The sequence below is a fragment of the Paralichthys olivaceus genome, chromosome 8, assembly GCF_024713975.1.
Source record: "Paralichthys olivaceus isolate ysfri-2021 chromosome 8, ASM2471397v2, whole genome shotgun sequence".
In the NCBI taxonomy this organism is placed as follows: domain Eukaryota; kingdom Metazoa; phylum Chordata; class Actinopteri; order Pleuronectiformes; family Paralichthyidae; genus Paralichthys; species Paralichthys olivaceus.
The window spans coordinates 26538972-26564663 of NC_091100.1; the positions used below are offsets into that span (position 1 = coordinate 26538972).

The following is a 25692-nucleotide window of genomic DNA, read 5'->3' on the forward strand; positions in this document are numbered from 1 at the left end:
TGTTAGTGCATACATGGACATTTATCATGTTCTGAGCTACATTTTTAAAAAAAACGTAAACAAAGCATCACGTGTGTGTATACTGACTCGTCTGTTTGTGTGACAATAAATCAATCAGTCATTGTCAAGGCTGATTGATTTATCAGGCTTGAGGCCTGGTGTGACTGAACAATATGCCAATAGCGGTTAGCTGTCATGTTGAAGAGAACGTTTTCCAAAGAGCTCACTTATTTCAACATACTTGCTGCATGGACTGCAGGACCAGGCTCACATTTTGGTCATGCATTGTGAAAAATGAGGATATAAAAGATGATATTATGACAGCAAAACTCAAGTAACCATGGGTTGGGCATAGTTGCATACTTGCTTGTGTGCATGAACATTTGGTACATGTAAGGGTCCCAGTTTGTGACTTTAAACCTGTGGTCACCTTATGTGTGAGTGACAGCCTATGGTGACAGCAAGGGAAGCATCCGTAACAAAACCAAATCTGATAAAAGTCTTTGCAGATACTAACATAAAGATTACATACATTTACTGAAAGAAAAGTGTGAAAATAAAATGCACTTTTCAAAAACACATTTACGTTATTTCAACTTAACTACGGTAATAAAGAGAAGAGTAAGAAGAGTGTAATCCTTGAACAGCTGCTTGAATCCACTTATTGTACATATGAATGATACACATTTCATCTGATATTCAGCATGCACTATACTGTCTGAGTATGCACCCAATGGATTTTCTAAGCAGTAGGCTAATCCACTGAAATTTGTAAACACAGTCATATACAAACACGGCAATGAACTGATTGAGGAAACATTGCTATGATGTAAATAATGTGTTCAAGCACCTATGCTCTTTTATAAAAAGTTTACAATTCCAAGTATTGAATATGTTTGTTGTTTAAGTTAAATGTTGACAATAAACACACCTGAAGCACCTGAAGCTCCAGACATATAGCTCCTTCAGTTTTAGCCTGAAGAAAAGAAGATTGAAAAGTTAAGCATAATGTTTTGCAGAAAGACTAGGGAAAACTCCAGAGAGATCTATCAGGTATCTCAGAGTGAAAGGCATCATGTGAACTTTATGGTGCTCTCTCTCACCCCATGATACAAACCCACCCTAAATAAATTTAACTGGGCAGCAGTGTTTTCATAAAAAGTCTAAATTAAATGTCTTTACGCTGCACAGTAAAATTTTTGAATAGTCAAAAGGTGAGGAGAAAAAACAAAACAATATCTACTGAATAAAGCAGGCTTTGCTAGTGGGACTTGGGCAGAACATACAGTACATGCCAATTCAATTTGCATCAGGACTTGCCTTTTTGAGGTCATATAGGTTACTAGCAAACTTTTATATATATTTGTACCGCTAATGCAACAAGAAAGACTTTGCATTTTTTCTCATTACACTGTTTAGATCCCTTCAGTCTTTCTCATTAACTGAGGCAGTTCATTTTGGCTCGAATCACAAAACAAGATTAAAATGCATAAAATGCATTACTGCTAAGACACTTAATACATCTTTTAAAGAAGTTGATGTAACACAGTGGTGAAATATTGACCTAATCAGTGAAGCCAAAGTCAAAATCAATGCAAACACTGTCAGAGGAGGGCATGAGTTGGTCAAGTCCAGGAAGCTGCTGCATGCCACAACACCTCTTGCCTCATACAGTATGTCTGTAGGCAACTCCATGTCGAGTGGAGTCTTTTTGCAGTACCTTCACAATATAACTGGGTTATTCAGAAACTTTTCAAAGTGAGCAGAGCAAACATGACCGACTACACCGGTGGAAGGAGCATTTATGTGAAATCAGAGGTTTACTGTATAACAATTTGAGTACAATGACAAATATAAATGAAATTGGCTAGGCATTGTAAACTTATATATATATATATATGGTGTGTGTGTATGAGCTGTAGAATTAGTGCTACCCAAAGATAGAGCTGGAAAGAAGAGCAGTGTTAACTAACGGAGGTGGACTGCAGTAATAAATCAGAGTGTCAGGCTGTTTATTGAAAAGACTGCCGCTGGAGTAAGAATTATAAACAGTGTCTGTACTGTGTGTTAACCACAATGAAATCAATCTTTCTATTTTGCTCTATTCTCTTCTTCTCCATAAGCAGTCAATATAAGCGGTATGATTTTACAATAAACAAACATTTGACAGGAAAGGTTGGACCATTGTTTTCTGGGATTAAGCCCAAGTAAAGCCATGGCCTAGAACAAGACTCTCATTCATATCTATATTATTTCACTTCACTGCAATGTCTTACAATACAATTCCTTTTCCTTATGATTCTTTTCTTACTGTAGTCTCTTTTCTTCTCTCTGTCTGTCAACTTCTCTCTCTCTAAACCTCTCAACCTCTCAACCTCTCTTAGCAAAGGGATGAGGTTTCCACTTTTTTAAAAAACTTTGTTTATGGTGAACTGGCCCTCTGCCAGAATGTCTAACAATCACTCACCCACTGACCTTCACATACATACACACATGCTTTTCTGTGGCACTGCTTTAAAGATGGCTTCCTGTGGTTTGAGGAGAATGTAAACAGAAGGACAAGGGAAGGCTTACAATGTACTGAGGCTGGATTTTCAATAGATGCCTCATTCAATCTATAATCAACTGATCTCTGTATCTATTGCATCCTTCCATTCATCCAGCTAACCATCCAGTGTCAGGTCAGCATGGTCTTCTTTAATGAAGACTTCATAATCAACCTCAGTGTCTGGTTCACACCATGCAGCTGATTCAGTGTAGGATGTGTTTGGCCCAAGCCAATATGTGCCAAACAGATCGACTGATCAAAACAATAATTATTCAGTGGCTCTCCCAGCCTGGGTTCTAAGCAGAAGACCTAATGTATGAACCAGTGCAGAGGGCACAGACCTGTTGATTACGTGTCTGCAGGGCTGTTAGACAGCAGCCTGACCAGTTCAGTACCCCATTACCAGACAAAAACTATTTTATTTGGAGAATCACAAGGAAAGATCATGTAGTAATTATGACCAGAACAACAATCCTGATCAGGTTAAACCACAGTTTTACAGTTAACATTTACATCTTAGTTGTTTTACCTGTTATATGTTATATAAGTTATATGCTTAGTAACAGATTTATAACTATCAGACGTTTGAATGTGATAGAACATGGATCGTTGTTATCATGCCAGCTTGTTTTTAGCATAGCTGCTGTGGCTAGCTCTGCCCCAGACGCAGATCTAGGTATGGGCTTCATGGGCATGTCGGGATTAGAGTGCTCGAAAAAAGAAAAAAAAATTGGAATGTTAACATTCGATTGGTTTTCTGTTGCTCATTGGCACATCATGGTACATTAATGATATCACTGTGTGTATCAGTAAAGCTTGTCACAGTGGGCATCCAATTTCCAGTGTGTGAGCAGCGAGCAGAGAAGCTGAGGTGGTTGTCCTCAGGTCTTCCGACTGGAAGGCTGAGAGAGGGGGAGCAGGGAAATTGATCTTTCTAATCTAATAGCACAGTTATAACTTTGTGCAGTACTAATGCAATTAATAAAATCAGTCACACTGTGAATGCTACTCAATAAACCACAATTTGTTACAGATACTATCAATGTATAGTTTCACAGACATATTGTTAAATTTCTTCGTCAAGTCAGATATCATTTCACAGTTTCATCATGATCACGTGTATGTGAATTTTCAATGTTGTAGGCTAACTTAAATTACATCTATATTATATATCTTTGGAGTGTTGTATGCAGGTGTTATGGTTGGTTTGGTTCCTATTCTGAAAGACATACATAATGACATACATATTTAACATACATATCGAAGTACAGATACAGTACTTTAATGCATCCTCACAGAGACATGACTTTCCCAAGGACTACTTTCGTCTTAATGAAGCAACAAACCTGATTTTACACACCTCCATCAACCCTGCATGGCTGCCAGGTGGGGAGTGGGGGGTTGCCTCCATTTACAGAAAAGATTTTAAATGTAGGTAAATCTTGGTTTTACAATACATTCCAGACTGCCCAAATCACTCTAATCCCAGAAATGGATCACCTCACAAAAGATGTGTGAGAGGCTTTTAAATGCTTTCATGTGCAGCCTTGATATCATTCTCTCTAAATTTCTTTAAGACGTTATAGACAGTTGGAAAAAGTAATTAACATGCTTGTTTTCTCTAGAAAATAATGTCATATGATGTCTTTTTTATCACCTTTTATCCTATTTATTTATTTTTATTATCTTTTTTACTGATATTATGTTATCTAGTTTTTAAGTGAGAGTCTTATATTTATTTATCTATTTATTCATTTATTTGAACACTACTTTGCTTTCGACCACCTCATAGTTGTTGTCTGACTTTCTTGTCACATTGTATCCTGCCGATTGCCGTGTCAAAGCATTTGGAAACGTTTTTAAAGGTGCCATATAAATAAAGTGTATTGTTATCATTATTATCAAGAGCAATGCAAATTACAAACTATACATCTCCATAATCAACAGGTATCCAACATATACCAATATACCAACCTTCCAAATATGTCCTAATTAAATTATTTTTTCTAAAATAGCTACTGGAATGAAGACACTAAAAAGCTTTGCAGAGCTGAGAATTGCAGACCAAAGTAATTGGGTTTTTGAGACCTTTACCGAGTCAGTTGATTGAATTTTAATATGAAAATGATTGCTTAGTATATTGGTAGATAAGAAGGGGGTATTTAATGTAACTTTTTTCATTTTAAACCGAGCCTGGGATCATATAGGTGCTTGTATGCACAGCTGTGCAAGTGTGCATAAGAACAGTTGCCTCCTCCTTCTCTCCAGATTATGGTGGAAACTATGTAAGAGTTTTGCCATCAGAACAGATGACCAAAGAGGATGTTAGGAGCACACTGTCAAATACTGGGTGTGTAATTTTCCTGTCCTGCTGCCAAATACCCACTAAAGCCTGACCATCAATTTTACCTTGTAAAACAGATAGAAAGTCAGATCCAAGATAGGATTTAAAATAAACTGGCTATAAGCACAAACTTAGTGAGTAGAGGATGTGAGGATGGTGGTTTGGGATGTGCTTTTGTAAAACGTACTGATGACATGGGAACTACTGACAACAGAGGACAACACAGTTTGAAAGTTAATTTAGTGTGCAAATGTTTGTGTATGTGCTGTTCAATACCTACTGTATCATAGCACCTTTCCCAGGGTACCTTGGAATCTCCTACCTCTTTTACCCAGTTCATCATTTGCACCTTCTTCATTAGAGAGAGTCATTTAGTTTTCTAACAGAGTCCAGTTTTTATTTAAAAGGATTTTACTCGTGTATATGCTTGAACTTTGACCCAGTGCTAACTATAAAGGTAAATACTACAAGTAACTATGTCCTACACTACACGCGCGTGTGTGTGCGTGTGTGTGTGTCTTCTTAAACTCAGTAGAAACCAGTTTTTGGAAACTCAAAGCTTAGATTGTACTACGTTTTTAATGAGCACACAAAGCTAATTTGCTCCATTAATCATGATGCTGTGGAGCTTTTTCTTAATGACAGTTCTCTAGCTGTAGTGATTCGGTCCCACTAGTATTCCAGTGTAGGAACAATAATAAATGGAATCATCTCGATATTATGACTAAAATGTTGATTCAGATATCCCAGCCAGCAAAAGCTAGCAAGCTATTTGAACCCCATCAGGGCATCCTTGAGTAATTAAGCCATTCATCTGGAAGCTCATTTATTACCTAGGTAGCCTGTGCTGTAATGGAAAGGTTCTGTTCTCTTTGGTCATGAGTCCTGACAGTCTATCAACTTTTCATTCACAAATGCATGGTCTGCCAAATAATACTTCTGATGTCTGAACCTAGATCTAATCCTGGTGGGGGAGTGCTTTAACCATGGGTGCCTCATTACAAAGAAAGCAATTTCGAAAGAGTGTTACTTCATTCTTACGACAAAGATCAATGCTTATGGGGACATAGTAATTCCAATTTGGTTTTTACACTTTACACTTTGAGATTCTGTTTGTCATCAAAACACAGATGCTGATAATTTAAAGGATACTCCAATCAAACGACAACTTTGCTAGAAACTCCATTCCTCAGCCGTTTTAGTTGTTTGTTTGGAGCGGTTATGGAGCAGCAAGCAGGACTAATTATTGAGCACGATTAATCTGAAGCTGAGGACTTTCGGGTTCAGATCAAGGCACATTTGATGAGAATGCTGGGTTTCTCTATAATTGTAAGGTGTCCACCTCACTATGTAAATTGCCTTGAGATATCATATGTTGTGATGTGCTTTACTAATAAAATTGAAATGAATTTGAATTAAAACTTCCAAATGTGGCAGTTTTGTAGACATTGGTGGTAGAAATATAACCTCTGAAAGAAAGCACCATTTTCTTCTTCACCAAAATCATCAACTTTTGAAATGGTTTTTATCTTATTGGACTTGAGATCAAATACTGTTTCTATTTCTGATATTTCCCAATCAAAAATGTGCAGTTATGGCACTATTAATTTAAAAGGAGCCCTAAAGACTTTAATTACACAGACAATACTTTATTGTCAGATCAATTAATTATAGGTTTTGGTCTTGCCAAGTGATTTGTTGAGAAACATATGGACTACCACCCCAGCCTTGTGCTGTAGGTCACTCTTTGTTCTTTTGCTCCAACAAGTGCTGCTTGCTCTTGTAACCTTGCAGTTGCTTTACATTTAATTTCCCAACAGCCGGATATAAACCATCATCCACAGGAGTGGATGTTTAAGGTTAGGACAGACATTCAAACCAGCGTTCTCATGAACTACATTATAGATATCCCCAAAAACTTGAGCTCTCAGACTGTAACAGACAATAAACCACTCAGCTGACTGTTTCAATTAAAACGCAGTGGAACTGTCAGCCCTTCTAGCCATGAAAGAAATATTTTTACCTTTACCTTTTCTACCATTAACATAAACAAATCTGTACCAGATTCAAAACATCCACTTATATCTATTTTTACATGTTACATCTGTTTTGTGTGCATGATGTCCTCCAACTTGAACAACCATATATGTTCCCAAACCTTGGATGCAACCCATACAAGCAGCAGACGCACCAGACCTTTGTTATCACGGTATAACAAAAATGAAAATATGATAAATGAAAACACTGACTGTTTTCATTAAAAGTTCTATGTTTGATTGACCCATCATTCTACTATGGCATGATTGTATTGCTCTATATATTGCACAGGCAATCTATGTTATACATATCTTCATGTTTTATAAAAGGACTATCATATTTTGTTACACTATTAAAGGAAACAAATATTTCACAATTAATGAATATAAAGTTATTAATGTTGGAAATTAAATTGTCAGTCAACATTTTTTAGAAACTATGTAAAATCCCCTGAGACCAAGGTAACAGATATACAACTGATCCATTTCAATCTGTTAGTCCAGTGTTTCTCTTTAGCTGCATTAATGAAACTGAGTGACGTGTGTGTTTTGGCCGTGAGAGAATGTGTAACAGGTGTAGGTTTATAAATGGTATTGTTTTCTCACATAGTATGAGTGTCTCTTCTCTTGTTTCACATCTCTCAGGTTTCAGGAGTCCTTTTCAATGTTTCAATCTGAGCTCTTAGTTTTGCATAGGCAGTAATCCGTCAGATTAACTGTCCCTTTGGTCTTTGGCCATATGGAGACAACCTGAGGAGTTTGACTCATTTTCGTGGCAGAAACGTGATCCTGTACTGACATGGGAACAGCATGCAAACCACATTATTTCACAGTCAAATGCAATTTGTTTTACAAAATAAAGAATTGGGTATATGTGGGGCTTTTGGTAAAAAGTGGGTTTTCCATTGGTCAGTTATTGATTGTATGTCTGATAAAGGATTTTACTAATCATCCCAGGGCAACACTGCAAGGGTCTGTGATATCTGACCACCTGTGATACAACCTGTTTGAAGTCTGTGACAGATGGAAACAGAATCCTATCATCAGGGGTTTAAAACAAAGAAAGAAAGCATGGGAGGTGTTGTGATTTGTTATATAATGTTTAACTTTTTATTAAATCAGTTTCTTTTAACATTGTCTTAACTCTAGTGTTGCTAACTGTGGACGGTTTTTCTGGCACGTGTGACATCATGAACAAAGCTTCAAAAAACATAAATGTGGAAAAGAAGAGAAATTAGATCAAGTGCTGCACATAGATGTGTTGTATGAATGTATCTGTGACTGGGTGAATGGCAAAAACTGTTTTGTAAAGTGCTCTGAGTGGTCATCAAGATGAGGGAAGCACTGTATGAATAGACTATTTACATACAGATCATTTACAATCATAACTATATTAATATAATTATGATCATTAGATAAAACTGCAGTTTCAGTGGTTTTTCTTTTGGGAGCATGTGTAACCCTCAACTGAATCACTATTTTATTCCAATTTATAATATAAAGCTGTAATATAACGTCTGTTCTTTTACATACATCGCCATCATTTTTCTTATTTGTTTTAATTGATATATAACCAACTCTCTCAAGTGAGTAAAGTTTATTTATTGTTATTAAGAAAGTTTTAAAGACTCAATGTTTAATCTTAAAGATCCAGTGCACTAGATTTAGGTGAAAGGGATTTTTGGCAGAAATTTAATATAAAATAATCCTAGTGATATTTTCACTGGTGTGTTTCATCTTAATCATATGAATTGTAGTTTTCTTTACCATTGAATGAGCTCTTTATATTTAAAAACTTTATATATTCCATAGAGGGGGGTCCTCTCTGTGGAGGCCACTGTGTTTTTTACTGTCGTCCAAACTGCACAAACTAAAACCTTTTGAGTTTTCATGTTGGGAAGGGGGAGGGGGAGATGAGGAGTTTTCAGCTGCAACATGTAACTTTACCTCTAGATATTACTAAATTCTACACACTGAACATTTAAAACAACTATAATATTTAAGCATAATCATAGAAAGGAAATCCACAGCAAGTTAGAGTTATCTCATGGTGAATAACATTTCAAAGCTATTGTCAGTGTGATTTTTTTTAATAAATCACAATATTGACAATGTTTTTAGCTTAAAACCCAAGAAATTATTAATAGTGCCTGTGGATTACATAGATAATATTGTTTCATCTGTCCAGTACGTTGGTCATGAGCAAGAGCTTATTACTAGACAGACTTATATTGTGGCATGGACATTCCCAGTTTCCGATTTAATTTTTGTTTTGTCAATCGATCATCATGTAAAAACTGTCCACCTGCAGATGACAAACAGAAACACTTTAATAAAGGGGTTTCAAAGCACATCACAAAATGAATCTCTGAAAAGAAACATGAGCTTGTGTGGGGCCACCATGAGAACGATATCTGCTTTTTGCAGAGTATGAGCACATGCACACTCCCAGGGGAAGAAATCTCTTTGATTATAATGAGCCCCATCATCTCTCTTAGGACACAGTTAGCTTTAATAATTATAAGTCAGTTGTGTGTTGTTCATTTTGACCAACACCAGCTAAATTCCTTTTTTTTTTAAACTGCTATTTTGTAGAATTGAATTTTACGATTGTCACAATTGTACATGATTATATGCACACCAAAATAGGAAAATGATTGTTTTTCTGAGCTGATTGTTTTGATATTAGTGGCAGCTTGTCCCATCATGATGAACAGCATACAAATGCCTTACAAACACTAGTTATTGCATGTTATACCATTCTTTTGTACAACATATACTGTTTAGAATTACAACTGTACCAGAATGTGATGTTTACATCCTATAAAGTCAGTTGAGCTCTGTACATAATGGCCATAGGTGGCAATATTGTAATTGAGACCAGGCATGCAACAGCACTTCATGCTGAAAAGAAACTTCCGCTGCTCTGGAATGTACCTGCACGTCATCACATGGCCTGACCCACACACACACACACACACACACACACACACACACACACACACACACTCACATATAAGTCTACTACTTTTGCTCCTTCTCTTTTAAAGACACACAAACACACGCACACACACACACACACACACACACACACACTTACATATAAGTCTACTACTTTTGCTCCTTCCCTTTTTAAGACACACACACACACACTCAGCCTTTCCTCCTCTGTGTAAATAAACCTGACAAAGTAGTATATATATATATATATATATATATATATATGTGTGTGCGTGTGTGTGTGTGTGTGCGCGTGTGGGGGGGGGGGTGTCTGACCAACTGACCTACAGTCTAATTATGTATCATTATCAGGAGACACAAACCGATCTAAATTACTGCAACAGCTCCCATTCACATAGATGGATTACATAGAGCAGGCTGACACGCACACACACACATGCACACACCACACACACACACACACAGAGAGAGAGAGAGAGAGAGAGAGAATGCAGCCCCCCACTCAACACTTAAAACAAATATAAATCATATGCCTATCCCCACAGAACCCCCCCCCCCTTCTCTCTTCTCTCTACCATACAACCCAGGAGAAATTGAACTTAGCTTTTATAATTTGTTCATATGTAATAATTTATAAAAAATGAAAGCCTAAAAAAACTATGTGAGGGTAGCGCAACCACTTTGAACCACTCATTACATTTAACTAACAATCAAAAGATTTTCTTTCTCTAAAATGTGGTAGAAAGAAATTATAGTGTTTGTTATAACCAGTTACATTTGTACATATATGTCTGGCGCTGGTAACCCACATGATACACCAAAGGCAAACTACTAACTTTTCTGGAAACAAGTAAGCACATATATTCAAATGTTTCCTTTAATGTAAGGTTAAACAGTCTCATGAAAGATTGCACATCATGGTCTCACCACTGCCTACTCCTTCAGAGCTCAGGTTGTAGAGGTCTATTTGCTACGCATTATCTTTATTATGAAATTGTATCTGTTGTCCATTTTCCAAATAATATTATTCTCGTTTTCCTTGAGTGATGTCTCTAAGTCCCTCTGTCAGTCTTAAGGGGTAATTCATGTTTAATGTTAACCCATGTCCTCATGCAGTTCAGTGAACTGAAGTATATGAAATAGTCACAAGTCAGTGGTATGTGTGCATCCTACATGGCATTACTCTTTGCCGTTTGAATATGCAATCTGTCATGTCAACCTCTACACATCCTCAGTGACACAAAACATGCTGATGCCAAGTAGAAGAGCTCAGATTTTAAACATGTGTGAATATAGGACTTGATGGACACAAACACCACACCAAGTAAATGCTAATCACAATAAATTAAACTAATATTAATTTCCAGGACCTTTTCTGCTGCTTCCAAGTGACCAAAACAAACATGTAATATGTTTCCTGGTCCTTTACCAGGAGTGAGAAATGTGGTATGCAAGCTGAGGGTCTTGATAATGAAGCCTTCCTCCCAACTGGCAGTATCAACAACCCAAAGCGACTTACTCTCCATAACTCCCAACAAAGCAATACATGTTACCAATTATTGCTGTTGTAAATATACATGTTTGTCATTCAGACTCGAGATCATCTAGTATACTGTCTTTTTAAAGGTCGAAAGTGGGGATTGACACAGACTGGAAAGTGTCTAGGCAGGAGGAATTTTAGTCAGAATCAAACTCAACAGCACTTCCCTGAGTCTAAATAACAAAATAGTGTTATCACTGAGTGGAGCTGATAACTAGTATTAGTATGTCGCTTGCATGCAAACATAAACAGAGTTACTCCGATGATGTAGTGAGTTCTTGACTTTTTTCCCAATTCCAGTGGTCCTGGAGTTATGCCCATCAGGATTCCTGAATATGTTTTCAGGGGTCTTTGGGAGGTCTTCAGAGGTCCTCAAATGCTCTTTAGTGACTATTAAAGGATATGTAAATGTACAACTAACACAAATTAGGGAGTGTGTTTTTAAAAATATTTTCATTGCTAATTTATTATTTGAACATTTCCAGACTTAAAGTGACCTACCCATTCAAATATTCCTTCTATAAGAGTAGCATTTTACACACTGAAATTAACTAAGATATAAATAGCAACAGTATTAGTGTTTATTGTATTATTACACCATTAAACATGGGTCTCACTGAGTGCTTTATCCAAAGTATTTAATCAATGTCATTCATCAGCAGAGCACATGTTGCTCCAGCTGTGGTTGATGCAATTTATTTATTCATTTTTGCCAGATTTCCACCTAGATTCATAACGGCTCAGTCAATTTCCTTTTTTATCTGCAGGTTTCGCTGTGAGGCTCCAGCCTTTAACAAGACTTCAAATTTCTTATATGACAGGAAACCTAAACCACGCACAGTAGCCTATGTACGCTGGCAAGACAGCTTATGTCAACTTGTTGGAAAGCTCATAAAGGCCATGATTTGGTATAGGATATATACCTATACCGTAGTGGTATTACAATAGCAAAAGTATGCAGTGTTGTGTTTCCCCACTAACTTAATATTAGTGGAGAATTATACTTCTGCATTTCCTTGTCATGGAATATTTAGCAGCCAATTAGACTCCCTTGGGATTACAAAGGGATATTAGCCTTCTAATTGTTATTATAATTAAGATCAAAGCAGAAATGTTGATTTATTTAGGTCATTTATTCCTAAATCATAACAACCACAGCTCTTTGTGAAGTAATTTGATAGCTCTCCTTTTCTCTCTCTGGGCTGAACTGGAAGTAGCTGTGAAGACAAAGCCCAGAACCTGAACTACCGATTCATTTTTTTAGTAAAAGAAAGAACGCTATGTAACTGAATAGAAATAACTGTAGATGATATCAATATAATTGTCATAATATATGTGACAAGTTATAAAGAATAACCTTGGCCGTTAAATAGGGACAAATGAACAGGAAGACGTCACGTAAAGCCGCTGGCTTTTAGTCACGGGGAGGTGGTCACCGGGTTCGATTACAATGTGAGCTCGGTGTCAGACTTACTGATAAAGCTGAGATGTAAACGTTTTGCTGTATGGAATGGTCTATGTGTTTCTTAATTCCATTATTATTATTATTACAGATTATAGTCATGCGTTTTAATGAGATCATTCATAAGATTATTTTGGGGAGCCCTTCACTGTCAATGTTTAAACTGCAATTTCTGAGCTTGGATATGGTCTCATATTTAATTTATTTAGAATGGGGTGCTCTGGAGGCAGTATAAATTATTAATTTAGAGGGACAGCAAAGGGAAATCCAAACACAAAATAATATTTGATTATAAAAAATTTTTTTTAGCTAAAGACAAAAAAGATATTTCACAAATTATCTATTGTAATTATAGACTGCAGTCATTTGGTAATAATGCAATTAACCTACATTTAATCACACACACACACATATATTTATAATAATAATAATATTCTTATCGATACAGGCATATAAACATTTACAAATGAAAATAGGGATGAAATAAATCAATAAGACCTTTTTTTATTTTCATGCATTTTCGCCAACAACAACGAAGCCAATATTCTTTTAAATTTGTTTGTATTGATGGTAAGGTTTGAAGTCAGAGGGTAATTTTGAATAACTTTCAACAACACATTTTCTTCTATCATATCTACCTGTGTGTGAATGTGAAACAAAAGAATCAACATATGTTTTGGCAAATTAATAAATGTGTTTACATTCAAAATAAACTGACATTCGTTGCAAACCGTGCATGTCTGTTGGCCTTCACAGTGTAATCATTTTAAACAAAGTGATAACACACAATCAAACGGGGCCCATCGGAATATACCAGCAGTGGCGGTGGGGGACTTTAGATCGACCATCACAAATGACACACTTGACAGAATCGTGTAGTAAACAGTAGATAAATGATGCTGACTTGTAGAACTACAGCAACTCTGACACATCATATTTATATAATTTGTTGTGCAATACTCTAGGCGTAATTGTTTGAATCCTCTTCCAGATGTATGATAATTGTGTAGGTTGAGAGGGAAAGTTCGATCGTACAGTCAAATACAACGTCAAAAAAGCTTCTGTCCAAAAATTGCAATAGAATTTAACAACATGGTCACCAACAAGAAGGCTATGTCAAAAGGGGAACAGTGACAAGTTTTATACTTTTACTTTCCGCTCTATAACTAAATGTTCGTAGGTGCAGGGAGTGCGATTAGACATCAAACTAAACAGTAATAAAATAGTGATGTGCGTTGAATTTTAGTGACATCCCTCAGTTGATCTCGCTGTAATACAAATATGAAGGTCTGAGCTGATCACACAGAATTTGTCGACTTTAATTAGTACATTAGTATAAATAATGGAACCCAAGCAAAATATGACTTATCAGAATTATCCTGCTGAAAAAACTCCAACGAGCTTCCTCTTGCATGTCCCTATAGCTTATGTTGTAAGACTTGGCTGGTGATTGAAGTACACTCACTGGTAGCTGCGCCGCTCCTCCTCTCTGTCGTCTGCACTTACTGCTGCCAGATCCTCAACTATTACAAGCTCTTGGATTTCTTCTGGAGTGCAACTTCTTTCTTCTGAACTTTTCAGACGCACTTTTTGTGGAAATCGAGCCAGCAACAATCCGCAGACGACTGCCTCGGTGTTTAAATCAGTACGAACACATAACCGGTAAGTGGGCAAGACGCATGACTGAATTAAACTCTGCTCACCAGGAGAAGTCCCGTTTCTCCAACTGGCCATTTCTCCGTTTCCCAGAAACATGTTGCATATTAGATGCACATTTCTATAAATAAAACAAGAAGACATTTAAAGAGGACCAAATAGAAATGGCTCAACATATCTCTGGTAATGTGGAGAACATACATTTGCTTCAATTATGAGATCATTGTGCATGCATGTGCCTCGCTATAACTGGAGAGCAGCATTTCAAACTGTATGAACAATAGACTGTTGAAACCATTTTACAATACATTAATAAACAACGTTTTTTTTATTGTGTAATACATTTTGGGCCTCTTGCACATAAGCTACGGAACTTTCAACTCACTTATTCTTGACCTTGTAATGGTTGAAGAGGTGCAAAGGCGATGTGTGTGTGCAGCAGGTCTCTCCAGCAGGCCCACTGGCATTCAGACTAGCAAACAGAGCGCGCAGACGGGGCCGGGGTGAGGTTTGCGATTGGTTGATAGATGTTCAGAAGTCAGTTTCTCCTCCCCGGTAGTAGAGATGACGTAGTGACTCAGACACGGTCTCTCCCTCCCTCGTACAGACTGGCTTTAGAGCTCAGTATCGACTAGCCAGTGGTGACCCGGTGCTTGCCCAGAAAGGTCCTGCCTTGCCAAAAGGACTCTGACGCACCAACGGTTACCAGCTGACTCAGAGAAGAGAAAGATGAAGGAGATACTTTTTGTGACTTTCTAAATGGAGAAGGAGCAATAAGAGCTGCTGTGACTTTATTACGGGAGGTGGAAGGAGAGGAACAATGTTGTAGAGGAGGAGTTGTGTGGACAGAGCTGAGCAGCACTCCATTTACAGATCTAGACCGGGTGAAGCCTCATGGTGCAGACGTGACAGCCTGCATTCCAGCTGCTCCGGTCGGACCCCGCTGAGGAGCCTCCTCAAGATGCAGTCCGCTCCGGACAACCGTTAAACGGCGAAGGCGAGCCTGCAGCATCCGCGAAGGACGCGGGCGCGCGCGCGTGTGTGTGTGTGTGGCTGGGTGGTGGGGGCTCGTGAGTGTGTGTTTGTGTCACCATGAGTCTTGTCTCGGGCTTCCCTCACCACCCGGTCATGCACCATCACGACAGCCATCACTATTCCTTGCATGCTGCGACTGCAAGTCGATGTCACGAGGACTCCGGAGCTCCTCCTTACTTCACGAGCTGGTTGATAAGCCACGCGGATATGTCTCCCACTGAGTACAGCCTCGCGCCCGGCTACAGTCCAGAGTACCATGGCAACAACAGCGGCGGGTCTACCGGTGGCCTCGACCCCCACCATCACCATCACCACCACTATGGGCCCGGCAGTTTGGTTCCGGGGACCGGGACCATTTCCGTTAATGGAGCTACGGTCGGTATGCACCTCCACCACCACACACACCCTCGGACTGTGAAGCGGAGACCTACGGCCAACCGTAAAGAGAGGCGGAGGACCCAGAGCATTAACTCGGCCTTTGCGGAGCTGAGAGAGTGTATCCCCAACGTCCCAGCAGACACCAAGCTGTCCAAGATCAAGACACTGCGGCTGGCTACCAGCTACATCTCCTACCTGATGGACATCCTGGACAAGGACGGACAACACGGAGACACACAGGCTTTCAAGGCCGAGCTGAAAAAGTCGGAGGTTAGGGAGGAGCGGAGGAAGAGAGAAGCGGTAAGAGCATGCAGTGATATAGCTTAAGAACTTCTGAAGTGAAGGGACAGAATGTATCCTGGAGGAGCTGTGGTAATAACATGAGAGTAAACATCATCATCAAATGTTATAGTTCCGCTTTACTGACAGATTCAGGCCCAAACTACCGTTACTCTGGGTTGCTGGGTTTAGCCTAAAAGAACACTGCTACTTCTCAGCTGACACGAGAGAAGCTAGACTATTCCTAAAGGCAATGTCTGAATACGAAAATGTTGCAACTGAAATATGCATTTTGTTTAATTATCTTAAGGACTAAATCAACCATTATGGTTCTATTAGACAGTGTTATTGCATATATGTAGAACACACACACACACACACACACACACACACATTTGAATGCAGAATGTTAGATTTCCTATGTAAACACGTGGTTTAAAATGTTAAATTAGTAAAATATCATAACGCTATTTCGACTGAATTCATGTGCGATCCTGCACGTCTAATTTGTCATCCCTTCCCGTTGAGGTTGCAGTCACATTTCTTTGATTTCTGTTCTATTATTTCTGAACCGAATATTTCCTGTGATAAATTGCGTTTTAAGCAGGAGCTCTGCGGCCCTGGTTTAACTCATTGTCCACGAATAATGTGCCGATTGGGGACAGCCTAGTTTACTGAGGACGGGAAGACAGATAGGCCTGTAATAGATCGCTCTCAGTGAAAGACAGCAATGCGATGCGCGTAATATTACAAGACAGTTGTGTTGATTTGTTAGTAACATTTTCACGTGGTTATTTTATAACCTTTATTAGAAAAAGCAACTTGACTCCCCACATTAATAAACATTTTTTGTTCTCCAAAATCTTCTCCTGTAAGATATACAGCTAGAGCTAAGATAACCTACACTAAAACTAAAAACATCAGGGTACACAAAGTAAACGACACTCAAGGAATTACACTCGCACATCAGCTATCGCACGTATTGGAAGGTAATCTAATAGCCTCGTGCATCTGAGAGAGACATTTTAACATTCTGGGAAGCACACTGCTAAGGAGAGAATTAGCACTAACATATACGTGTTTGCCCGTAGGCTACTGTAATGTCTGTTCTATTATCTACATAGTTTAGGTCCCTATTCTACTGCCCATACCCTTGGGCTGCAAAAGCTGTACAGTTGACAAATAATTAATTTTAGCACATCCAGGAGATTCAAACCAAATTCAAATGTCTTTGCTTTTTCACAGGAGTACAACTGATATACAAACATTGGTATAAATCTGGACTCTTTTCAACAAGCAGCAGCCAAAAGTATCACACTGCTGCTTTACTCACATTTGAGTCAAATTTATTTTTTCGTTGCTATAAAGGTCATGCTTTACCTTTATACACTAACACAACTATAGTGTGCCTTAAATTTTATTAGCATTGACAAAAGCTGCATGTTGTTTCCACACACATTATCTCATGATAAATGGCTGCCACATTTTATTTTATTCAGAGCAAACGCTAAATCCTAAGTCCATCAAGGGAACTTTTATGTACAACCATATATGACAATACAGGAGGTCAGAATAGACTAGAAGAGGACAGAACAGAATAATTATTTCCTGTCAGCTCTCTAACGTGCTGCCTATAGGAAGTGTTGTGCATAATGGAAGCCAGAAACCATTTTCCCTCACCTTCAAACTGCAATCACTATTAGGAGGATGTAGTTCTTTTAATAACTCATATCAAGTCTTAAATGAATCTCTAGTCCTTGATTTAAATACACACTCTCCTGCTACAACTGAGACAAATATAGTAAAATAAAAATATAATTAATGTGAACAGAGTCCCATATTTTACAAAGAAAAATCCTTCAAATGTTATCTTAGGTGAAAAGTGTGATCCTCATTGTAGTTTAGGTAAGCATGGAATGTTTTATACTGTCAAATGGGGACTACATAAGTGAGTTTGGGTGTGTTTAAATGTTCCTCTAAACTTGCTATTGAGGGGGGAGTTGATGTTTCCAACTCAGTAATTTCAGGAAGTTTACAATAAACATTTTTTGTGAAAGGGAAAATTAGTAACTAAGGACTTCAATTCTTAAGATGTTGGTCTTAATCCGCGCTGTTCCGTTTTTGTTTATTTCAGACTTGCTTGTTGTGGATCTGTTCAGTTTGTTGTTCCACAGTAGAATAATCAATTGATTTTGATGTGATCAACTGATTTTACAGACGCAGGGTCGGGACCTGCTGGATTTTACTCAACGAGGTTTTAAGATAAATTGTGATTATTTTAGGCTATACTTTGCATAATTGTATGTAGGCAAATGACATAGAGCATTTTTTATTTTATCACTTCGCTGCTGCAAATTGACCCTTATCTATTCTATAACTACTATGTGATACAGGCAATAGATTTAGATTTATAACAGTAAAACGACTTTAGTGACGGACTTGCTTGTCATCGCCTGAGTAACGACATGTTTCAAATTTGTTGCAGAGTTCCTTTTTTTTTTTTTTTTTAAAGAACCGTTTTTGTTGCTACCTCCGTGCCTTACTAAGACAGTATAGTTGTTTTACTTTCAGTTAAACCCGTTGGGATGGAAATTGCGTTCATATGCAGCTAGAGAGCATCAGCAGGAGGACATAATGGCAGACGTAGTCTGGAGTGGTCGCGTGCAGACCTCAGTCTCGTTAAAAACCGATGTCACAGATATGCTGCTAGAACTTTCAAAACCCTCACAAATAACTAAACACTGACTAAAGCCTTGTTCGGTCATATTCACACCACACGTGTGAGATTGTAGAGGACATCCACTGGCTGTTTTGACAGGGCATTTAGTAAGGTTTCAGTTTAAGTTATGAGACACTGTGTACTTCATTATTATACATTTTATTCTCACAGAAAGTAATAGTATGGTTTGCAAAAGTGTGGTTATCGTGACTGTTATTAACAGTGACTTATTATTATGATAGATGGACATCTTAGATTTTTATCAAATGATTTTAGTCTATGACGTGAAAAAAAAGGACCTGTTAATATTACTTAAAAATCAAGTGCTAGTGTGAAATCATAATTTATTATTTACACATCCAGGTATTATTTTATCGACGAGCGTTGTGATTTTATTATCTTCTCTTCTCTTTTTCTCTTTTGAATATATCATATTTTATATAATATTCAGGTCAATTGTTTTTTGCTTTTGTTTGGTTAACACAAGTAGAACACATCGCATTCGATGAGGGAGCTGCATCAGACTGTTATTTAAAAGTACATTAGTACAAAATTGGGATTGGATATTAACTGTTTAGATATTGTATTTTTGCAGTAATTGCCTACACACACAACATTCGCAATCGTACCGTTTAATCAACGCAACTGGACAGAAATAGTCGATTTGGTTTTCGAGTATTTTTTTTTTTGTAGACAATTACGCTGAATTTAAAGATCTGGCAGTTTAAGGAAAACCTTGATCTTGTTTAGCAGCTTATTAAGGGCACATTTCTGGGACAGCACCAACCTCTATGGACTGCTGAGCTCTCTTTAATCGATCCCTTTCTTTGTAACGTGTTTAGTTAAAATTTCAATTTGCACCATATTTAAAAACTATTTTCTCGGGTAATAACATAATATTCAGATCAGGTACAACGATAAATATCATGCATAACACATAAATAGTTGCCTATAAGTTTAGTAATAACAAGTGGAACTTGGAAGAGTTCAAATGTTTGCTACCGTGTTGCATTCCGTCACCATGATGGTGGCTGGAGGAATTTAGTGTGTTTACCGTCATCATCATATTTTCAAATGAGAAAAATGAACTAGCGGGAAGGTGTAAATCCTAAACATTTCAAGATTTCAACGCAAATAGAGGATGTGGACGAGTACATTCAACACAGCTGAACAGGAGATCAACGGGAATTCTTTGTCACTGATGGGTTGAGGAGATGTGTGCCATAATTCGTGGCATTCGTATTTTGCTGGTGTAATGGAACACGTTCGTTCATTGCAGTGTTAATCAGCATGCAGAATAACTTGACCTGCCTTCTGCAGCGTGTAGAGCAGCTTGTGTTGTGTGTCAACAATGCACATCCACCTGGCGCTCTCAACGACCCGCCACGGCTCACGTGACGCCCGTTATGGGCGCTCCTGCCGCGTGCAGTTTACATATACTCACATACCAATCTGTAAATTGTGATATTACCTAAAAGAAAATGCAGAATATGAGGAAAATGGTGAATGCGGCAGCTTGAAAGATCTTGTGGGTTTTTGCACGAGGCCTAATGTGTGGATATGGTCTGGATTTATAAAATCAGACTTGTTTTAGAGCGTACGTCCTTGACGCGCTTGTACGCTCATGCAGAAAAGGCCAGCTGACATTGAGCTTGAGGCAGGGTACACACAACAACTGATAGAACAAAGAGGCAATTTAGAATCTTTAATTAGTCTTCAATGGATGACTTACTAACCTATCACTTTATCATTCTTTGTGGTGTAGTATTATACTATAGCTTATAGGCCGATGACGATCATGATGACTGTAGCGTATATACATAAGGATCTTATGCTCATCTGTTTTGATTTTTGTTTTTTAATCGTTTTTTTTGGGGCAGGATTGGGCAAAAAATAGTTTCCTTTTTGCAGTGGCAGCATGAAAACCGTTTGACTATTCAAATGGGCACACACACTGAGACATATGCAGGCAGGCGGATGAGAGCAATTTTCTATTATAAAATGAACTGCAGACAAAGATGTTCATTCAATCAAAGAATGGTTAAGTATGGAGCTTGGACACACATCGAAATAAGTACACCGTGTAACTCATATTTGTTCCAGTGTATTAACCAAACTCCCTAGCCTACACAATATGGATTCCGGCTGCAGAGGAAGTGATGCCTCAGCTGGTGTCCAAACAGACCGTGTCCTATACTCGCTTTCATTAGTACATTTCATCTGTAGGCTCTAAATCTTAAATGCATAGGGAATTCAGAAAAATCTGCAAAGTGAATAAAGTTATTCTAATACAGAATGATTTCCTCATTGTCTGTGTTCATAAAATAAGAGTGATCCATGCTGCAAAACTGGGATTTTGCATTTTAAGTAAATAAAAAACAACAACAGCGCACTATATCTTCTCCATAATCTTAATGCAAATCCTTTCTCTGCAGGTGGAGATCCCTAAGACAACTTCATCATCATCATCACCATCATCCTCGTCCTCGTCGTTGTTCTCCTCATCAGCAGGCGATAAGAAGAGTAAAGGACGAACAGGGTGGCCTCAACATGTCTGGGCTCTGGAACTCAAACAGTAGCGACACCCTCACTACAACAACAGCACTCTTGTTTCCACCAGCTCTGCCCTCAAAGACTGTGACAGCATCGACCCAATCTGACGAACTGTATTGTCTCAGCTTCACACAGAAATGTAAACGCTGTGCAAACGTGTAGCCTAAAGCTCAATTTCCTTTATATTGATGAGACCATTGGCTTGCTTGTTGCGTAGAGATCCCAAAAGAACATCACTCCCATACTTTCATTAAGAGACCTCTGTGACTCTGTGCTGTGTAAAGGTTTAACTTCGAACCCTCATTTCCTCCATACATTTTACCACGACAGAGAAATCTCCCATGAATCACATAGTCTTTGTTCTTTTTCTTTTAAAATAATAGAAAACTATAACACAAAGTTGTAATTTACATACACTTAATGGGGAAAATGGCAACCATCCTTTTCTAGTAATTCAGTATGTTTGATGCCAGTGGAAGACTAATTGAAAATACAATGAATGTCTGCGGGCTTAAGCTACAGAGCACATGTGCATTAGAGACAAGTCAGTGGGGTCTATGGGGTTAAATAACTCACAAACTATTAATAATGTGTATATTTGACCTCAGAAATCGATAGGGTCTACTCTTACATTTGTCGCGCATCTAACAAACAGTTTTGCGGCAGATATTTTCACTGTCAGCTTCTCGAAGACCTCATTAAATCATTTACAATGGTGTGCGGCAAATCATTTTCCTCTGACGCAAATCAGAATGCGTCAGGGATAGGCCAAACCATCTCTCTCTCTCTCTCTCTCTCTGTGTCTCTGTCTTTCTCTGTCTCTCTCTGTGTCTCTGTCTCTGTCTCTCTTTGTCTCTCTCTCTCTCTCCAAACACACACACACTGGGTGTTGACACGCTCATAATGTACTTGATGAAATATATTTTTATGTGCAATGGGACCGATGGCCACAACAGCCTCTGAGTGACAGCGGACATTCACTGTTGCTCTTATTGTACCACAAGGTAGGCTTATGTGAAATTCTCCTTCTGTGTTTCCTCTCATAACTTTTAATTGTAAATGTGGTGACGTCACAGTAATGAAAAGGTATCCATGTTGTGATGTGGAAAATGTGGTGGGACTCTTCTAGTGTGGGATGTAAACAATGTCATAAATTGAATAAACCACCACCTGCTTATGGTAACTGGTGCAAACTGGGTTTCTTTCTTACATTTAGGTGGCCAATGAATAATTCAGAAATAAAAAGGTCATATAGCTTCAATTAAGAAGTAGAAGACATCATCTTTTATATTTGTATGGATCAGCTTGTGAAAAGGGCTCCCTTTTTCAAAGCTGAACAATAATGTTCTCACATTATGAATTAAAAGCTTGCTGTCCAAAAGTATGGACAGGCTAAATAGATGATATAAGGTGTAAAATCAGGAGGATGTATTTGGGTAATCTGGGACATTTACAATTTTGACTTCTGAGATTTATTCCGATATCTGTTTTACACATTAAATCAACATATAATACTCAATCTGTAATCCTTAAGATGTTCTAACTACCCCAGAAGAAATAATTGAGATAGCATACTCAGAGGAGACATGGCACAGCTTTTAGTGGTCACTTTGTAATCTGGGTAAATTGTATTAGCCTTTAAAAAAGCCTAAATCAAAAAAGCACTGAAAAAAATATTACTAAGAAAACGAATAAGAAATGTATATTATTGATATAAAGAACCCATAGTCTAAATATTGAAACTGTAAAATTCATTAAAAACATTTTATTAAAGGTGTAGCCTATCACATTAAAAAAAATCTATTGAAATAAAATAAACAGTAAGCAAATATAACAATAACAGTTTATTCATTCAGTAAGTCTATTGGGGCAACAGTCCTTGCAGGTGAGAGACCCATCATTATCCCATTGTCTTCTTCACATGTTTGGTGAAACCAATGGCTGCAGACCACAGAGCACTCTGAATGGCAATACACAGTACTGTAAAGTGCTTTGAGTAGTCATCAAGACTAGAAAAGCACATTATCAATCATTTGATAAAGAAGGGAAGAAAACAAATATTCAACAACTCAATGCATATTTATTTGCTTGAATATATCACAAAGAATTTGATAACAATTAGGAACATTGTCTAATTTATGACAGATTTATATCCTTAACATTAATCTTGTCAGAATCCCGTGTCATTGGGGGAGGGCTTCTGATTGACATTTCTCCCGCCCATTTCTGGGCATGAAGTCATGTGATATCAGTCACATGATATCCGTTTATTTTGTTACAACATGAAATAGACAGACTGGAGCTAAGGTGTCCCACATAACCCAATATCCAAAATTCCCCAAATTCACCGTACTTGTAATTTTTTTACAATGGAAAAAATCAGGCATAATTTATTTTTGTATAACATAATTATATTTATAATTATATTTGATTGAATTTTATAATCATTTTAATCATTCTTGAATCATTGAGTCTTCCTAATTTTCACATCTTTCTTTTCAACATTTGAATATATATTATATTCACTGATAAAAATCAAAACCTCAAATTAATGCTTTTTCTCAATTGATAATAACCAAAAATGAATGGTTTTACCTACATGTTAGCAAATATCATTGGAGTACTGAAACCTACAACTTAATGAAAAATCATGAATAATCAGGTTTGCAACGGAGTTTGTTGTAGTAAAGACTGACATTGTTAAATACACAAAATGTTTCAATATAAAGGGCATTTAAAGAAGGCTATTTCATGTTACACATAGCTCTACTGTGGAATACATAAGGAAACAATCACAAACACCTAAATGATAACATTATGATTACCCAACTCAGTCAGATTTAAGCTGATTTAAGAAAACTTTTTTGTGACAGATGTAAACTCAATTGCCATAACTAAGAAATATTGAAGTAGAAGTATTACCCTATTTTTGCACAGTGTTTTTAGAAACCTAGAAACTGATTTCATTTTGAAAACAGAAATACTATTCACACATTCAGCTGATCCAAGAAAACAATATTGACATGTTTCTTGGTCTTAACATTGCCATGGTATCTGATGGAGCTGACATTCACTCAACCAGCCTTATCTCTCATCCCAGTTGGTATGCTGATGGGAGACAGGGGGAAAAAAAGGTTGAGAGGATTTTTCTCTTTCTGACAAAGACTAACACAAGATGTAATGGCCTGAGTCTGGCCTCGGGTGAAGACAGGAGTGCAGATAATTAGTGAGAGAGCTGGCGTCAGACAGAGTCGACCCTGAAATGACCAGGACTCACACAGACACACGCACGCACAAACACGCACACAGATCACTGTCCCACTTGAAGGCAGATTGGGACTAAAGGAATCAATATCAAATTAATCATGAAACCAGGAAAGAAAATGATTAATATCCTGCTCATTTAACTCCAACAAGCTTCCCCTTTTGCCACTCTGCTTTGTCTCTATATAAGACTTGCCTGGTGTATATGCAGACCTGTTTTTAGCTGTTGTCCCGGAGCAGCCCTGCTGTGCTACTCCTCTTCTCTGTTGTCTACAGTTACTACTCTTCAGGTTTGACTTCAGCCACACCTCTGCATTTTTTACTTTGTTATTCATGTAAAGTGACTCACACAGCCCAGTTATCTGGAGAGGTAGACAGATGGAGACAGACTGGGGCAGCTGTGGCTTAGGAGAAAGAGTGGGTCATCAACTAACCAGAACGTTGGTGGTTCGATCCCTGGCTGCTTCATTATGCATGCTTAGCTGCACATAGATGCACTGTATGAATGTGTGGGTGAATGGCAAAATTGAAAAAACAATTATCACTTAACAACTGTCTGTTGTCACAAAGAAGAATATAAACCTGTACCATTGACAAATGGTGTAATCATAGTTTAAAATACTGCCCCACTCTTCTATGCGTGGACTATCAGTAAATGCTTCAACCTAATACAGAAATCTGCTGCAATGATGAGTGTGGGCCCACACAGGCCCAGATAGGACAGGAAGTGAAAGTCTTCTAACTGATCCATTAGCACAGTTTGTGTTGACAACACATCAGCCTAATATCTGCAAAGAGCAGTTAACTGGTGTTAGAATGCAATGAAAGACTGAATAAAGTAGACTCCAGACACAGTTTACTTCACTTACATCTTGTAAAGGCAGCGATCATATATCTTCAAGAGACACGAACAGAGC

The 25692-nt window shown here is 37.9% G+C and overlaps 1 protein-coding gene across 1 annotated transcript; it reads left to right on the plus strand.

Moving 5' to 3' along the window:
- The first annotated feature begins 15168 nt into the window (after nt 1-15168).
- hand2 (heart and neural crest derivatives expressed 2) lies at nt 15169-22694 on the plus strand. The gene is made up of 2 exons (XM_020083740.2): nt 15169-16260; nt 21394-22694. Exons 1-2 carry the CDS (start codon nt 15640-15642, stop codon nt 21535-21537), a joined length of 765 nt encoding a protein of 254 aa, XP_019939299.1. The 5' UTR covers nt 15169-15639; the 3' UTR covers nt 21538-22694.
- The last annotated feature ends 2998 nt before the right edge of the window (nt 22695-25692 follow it).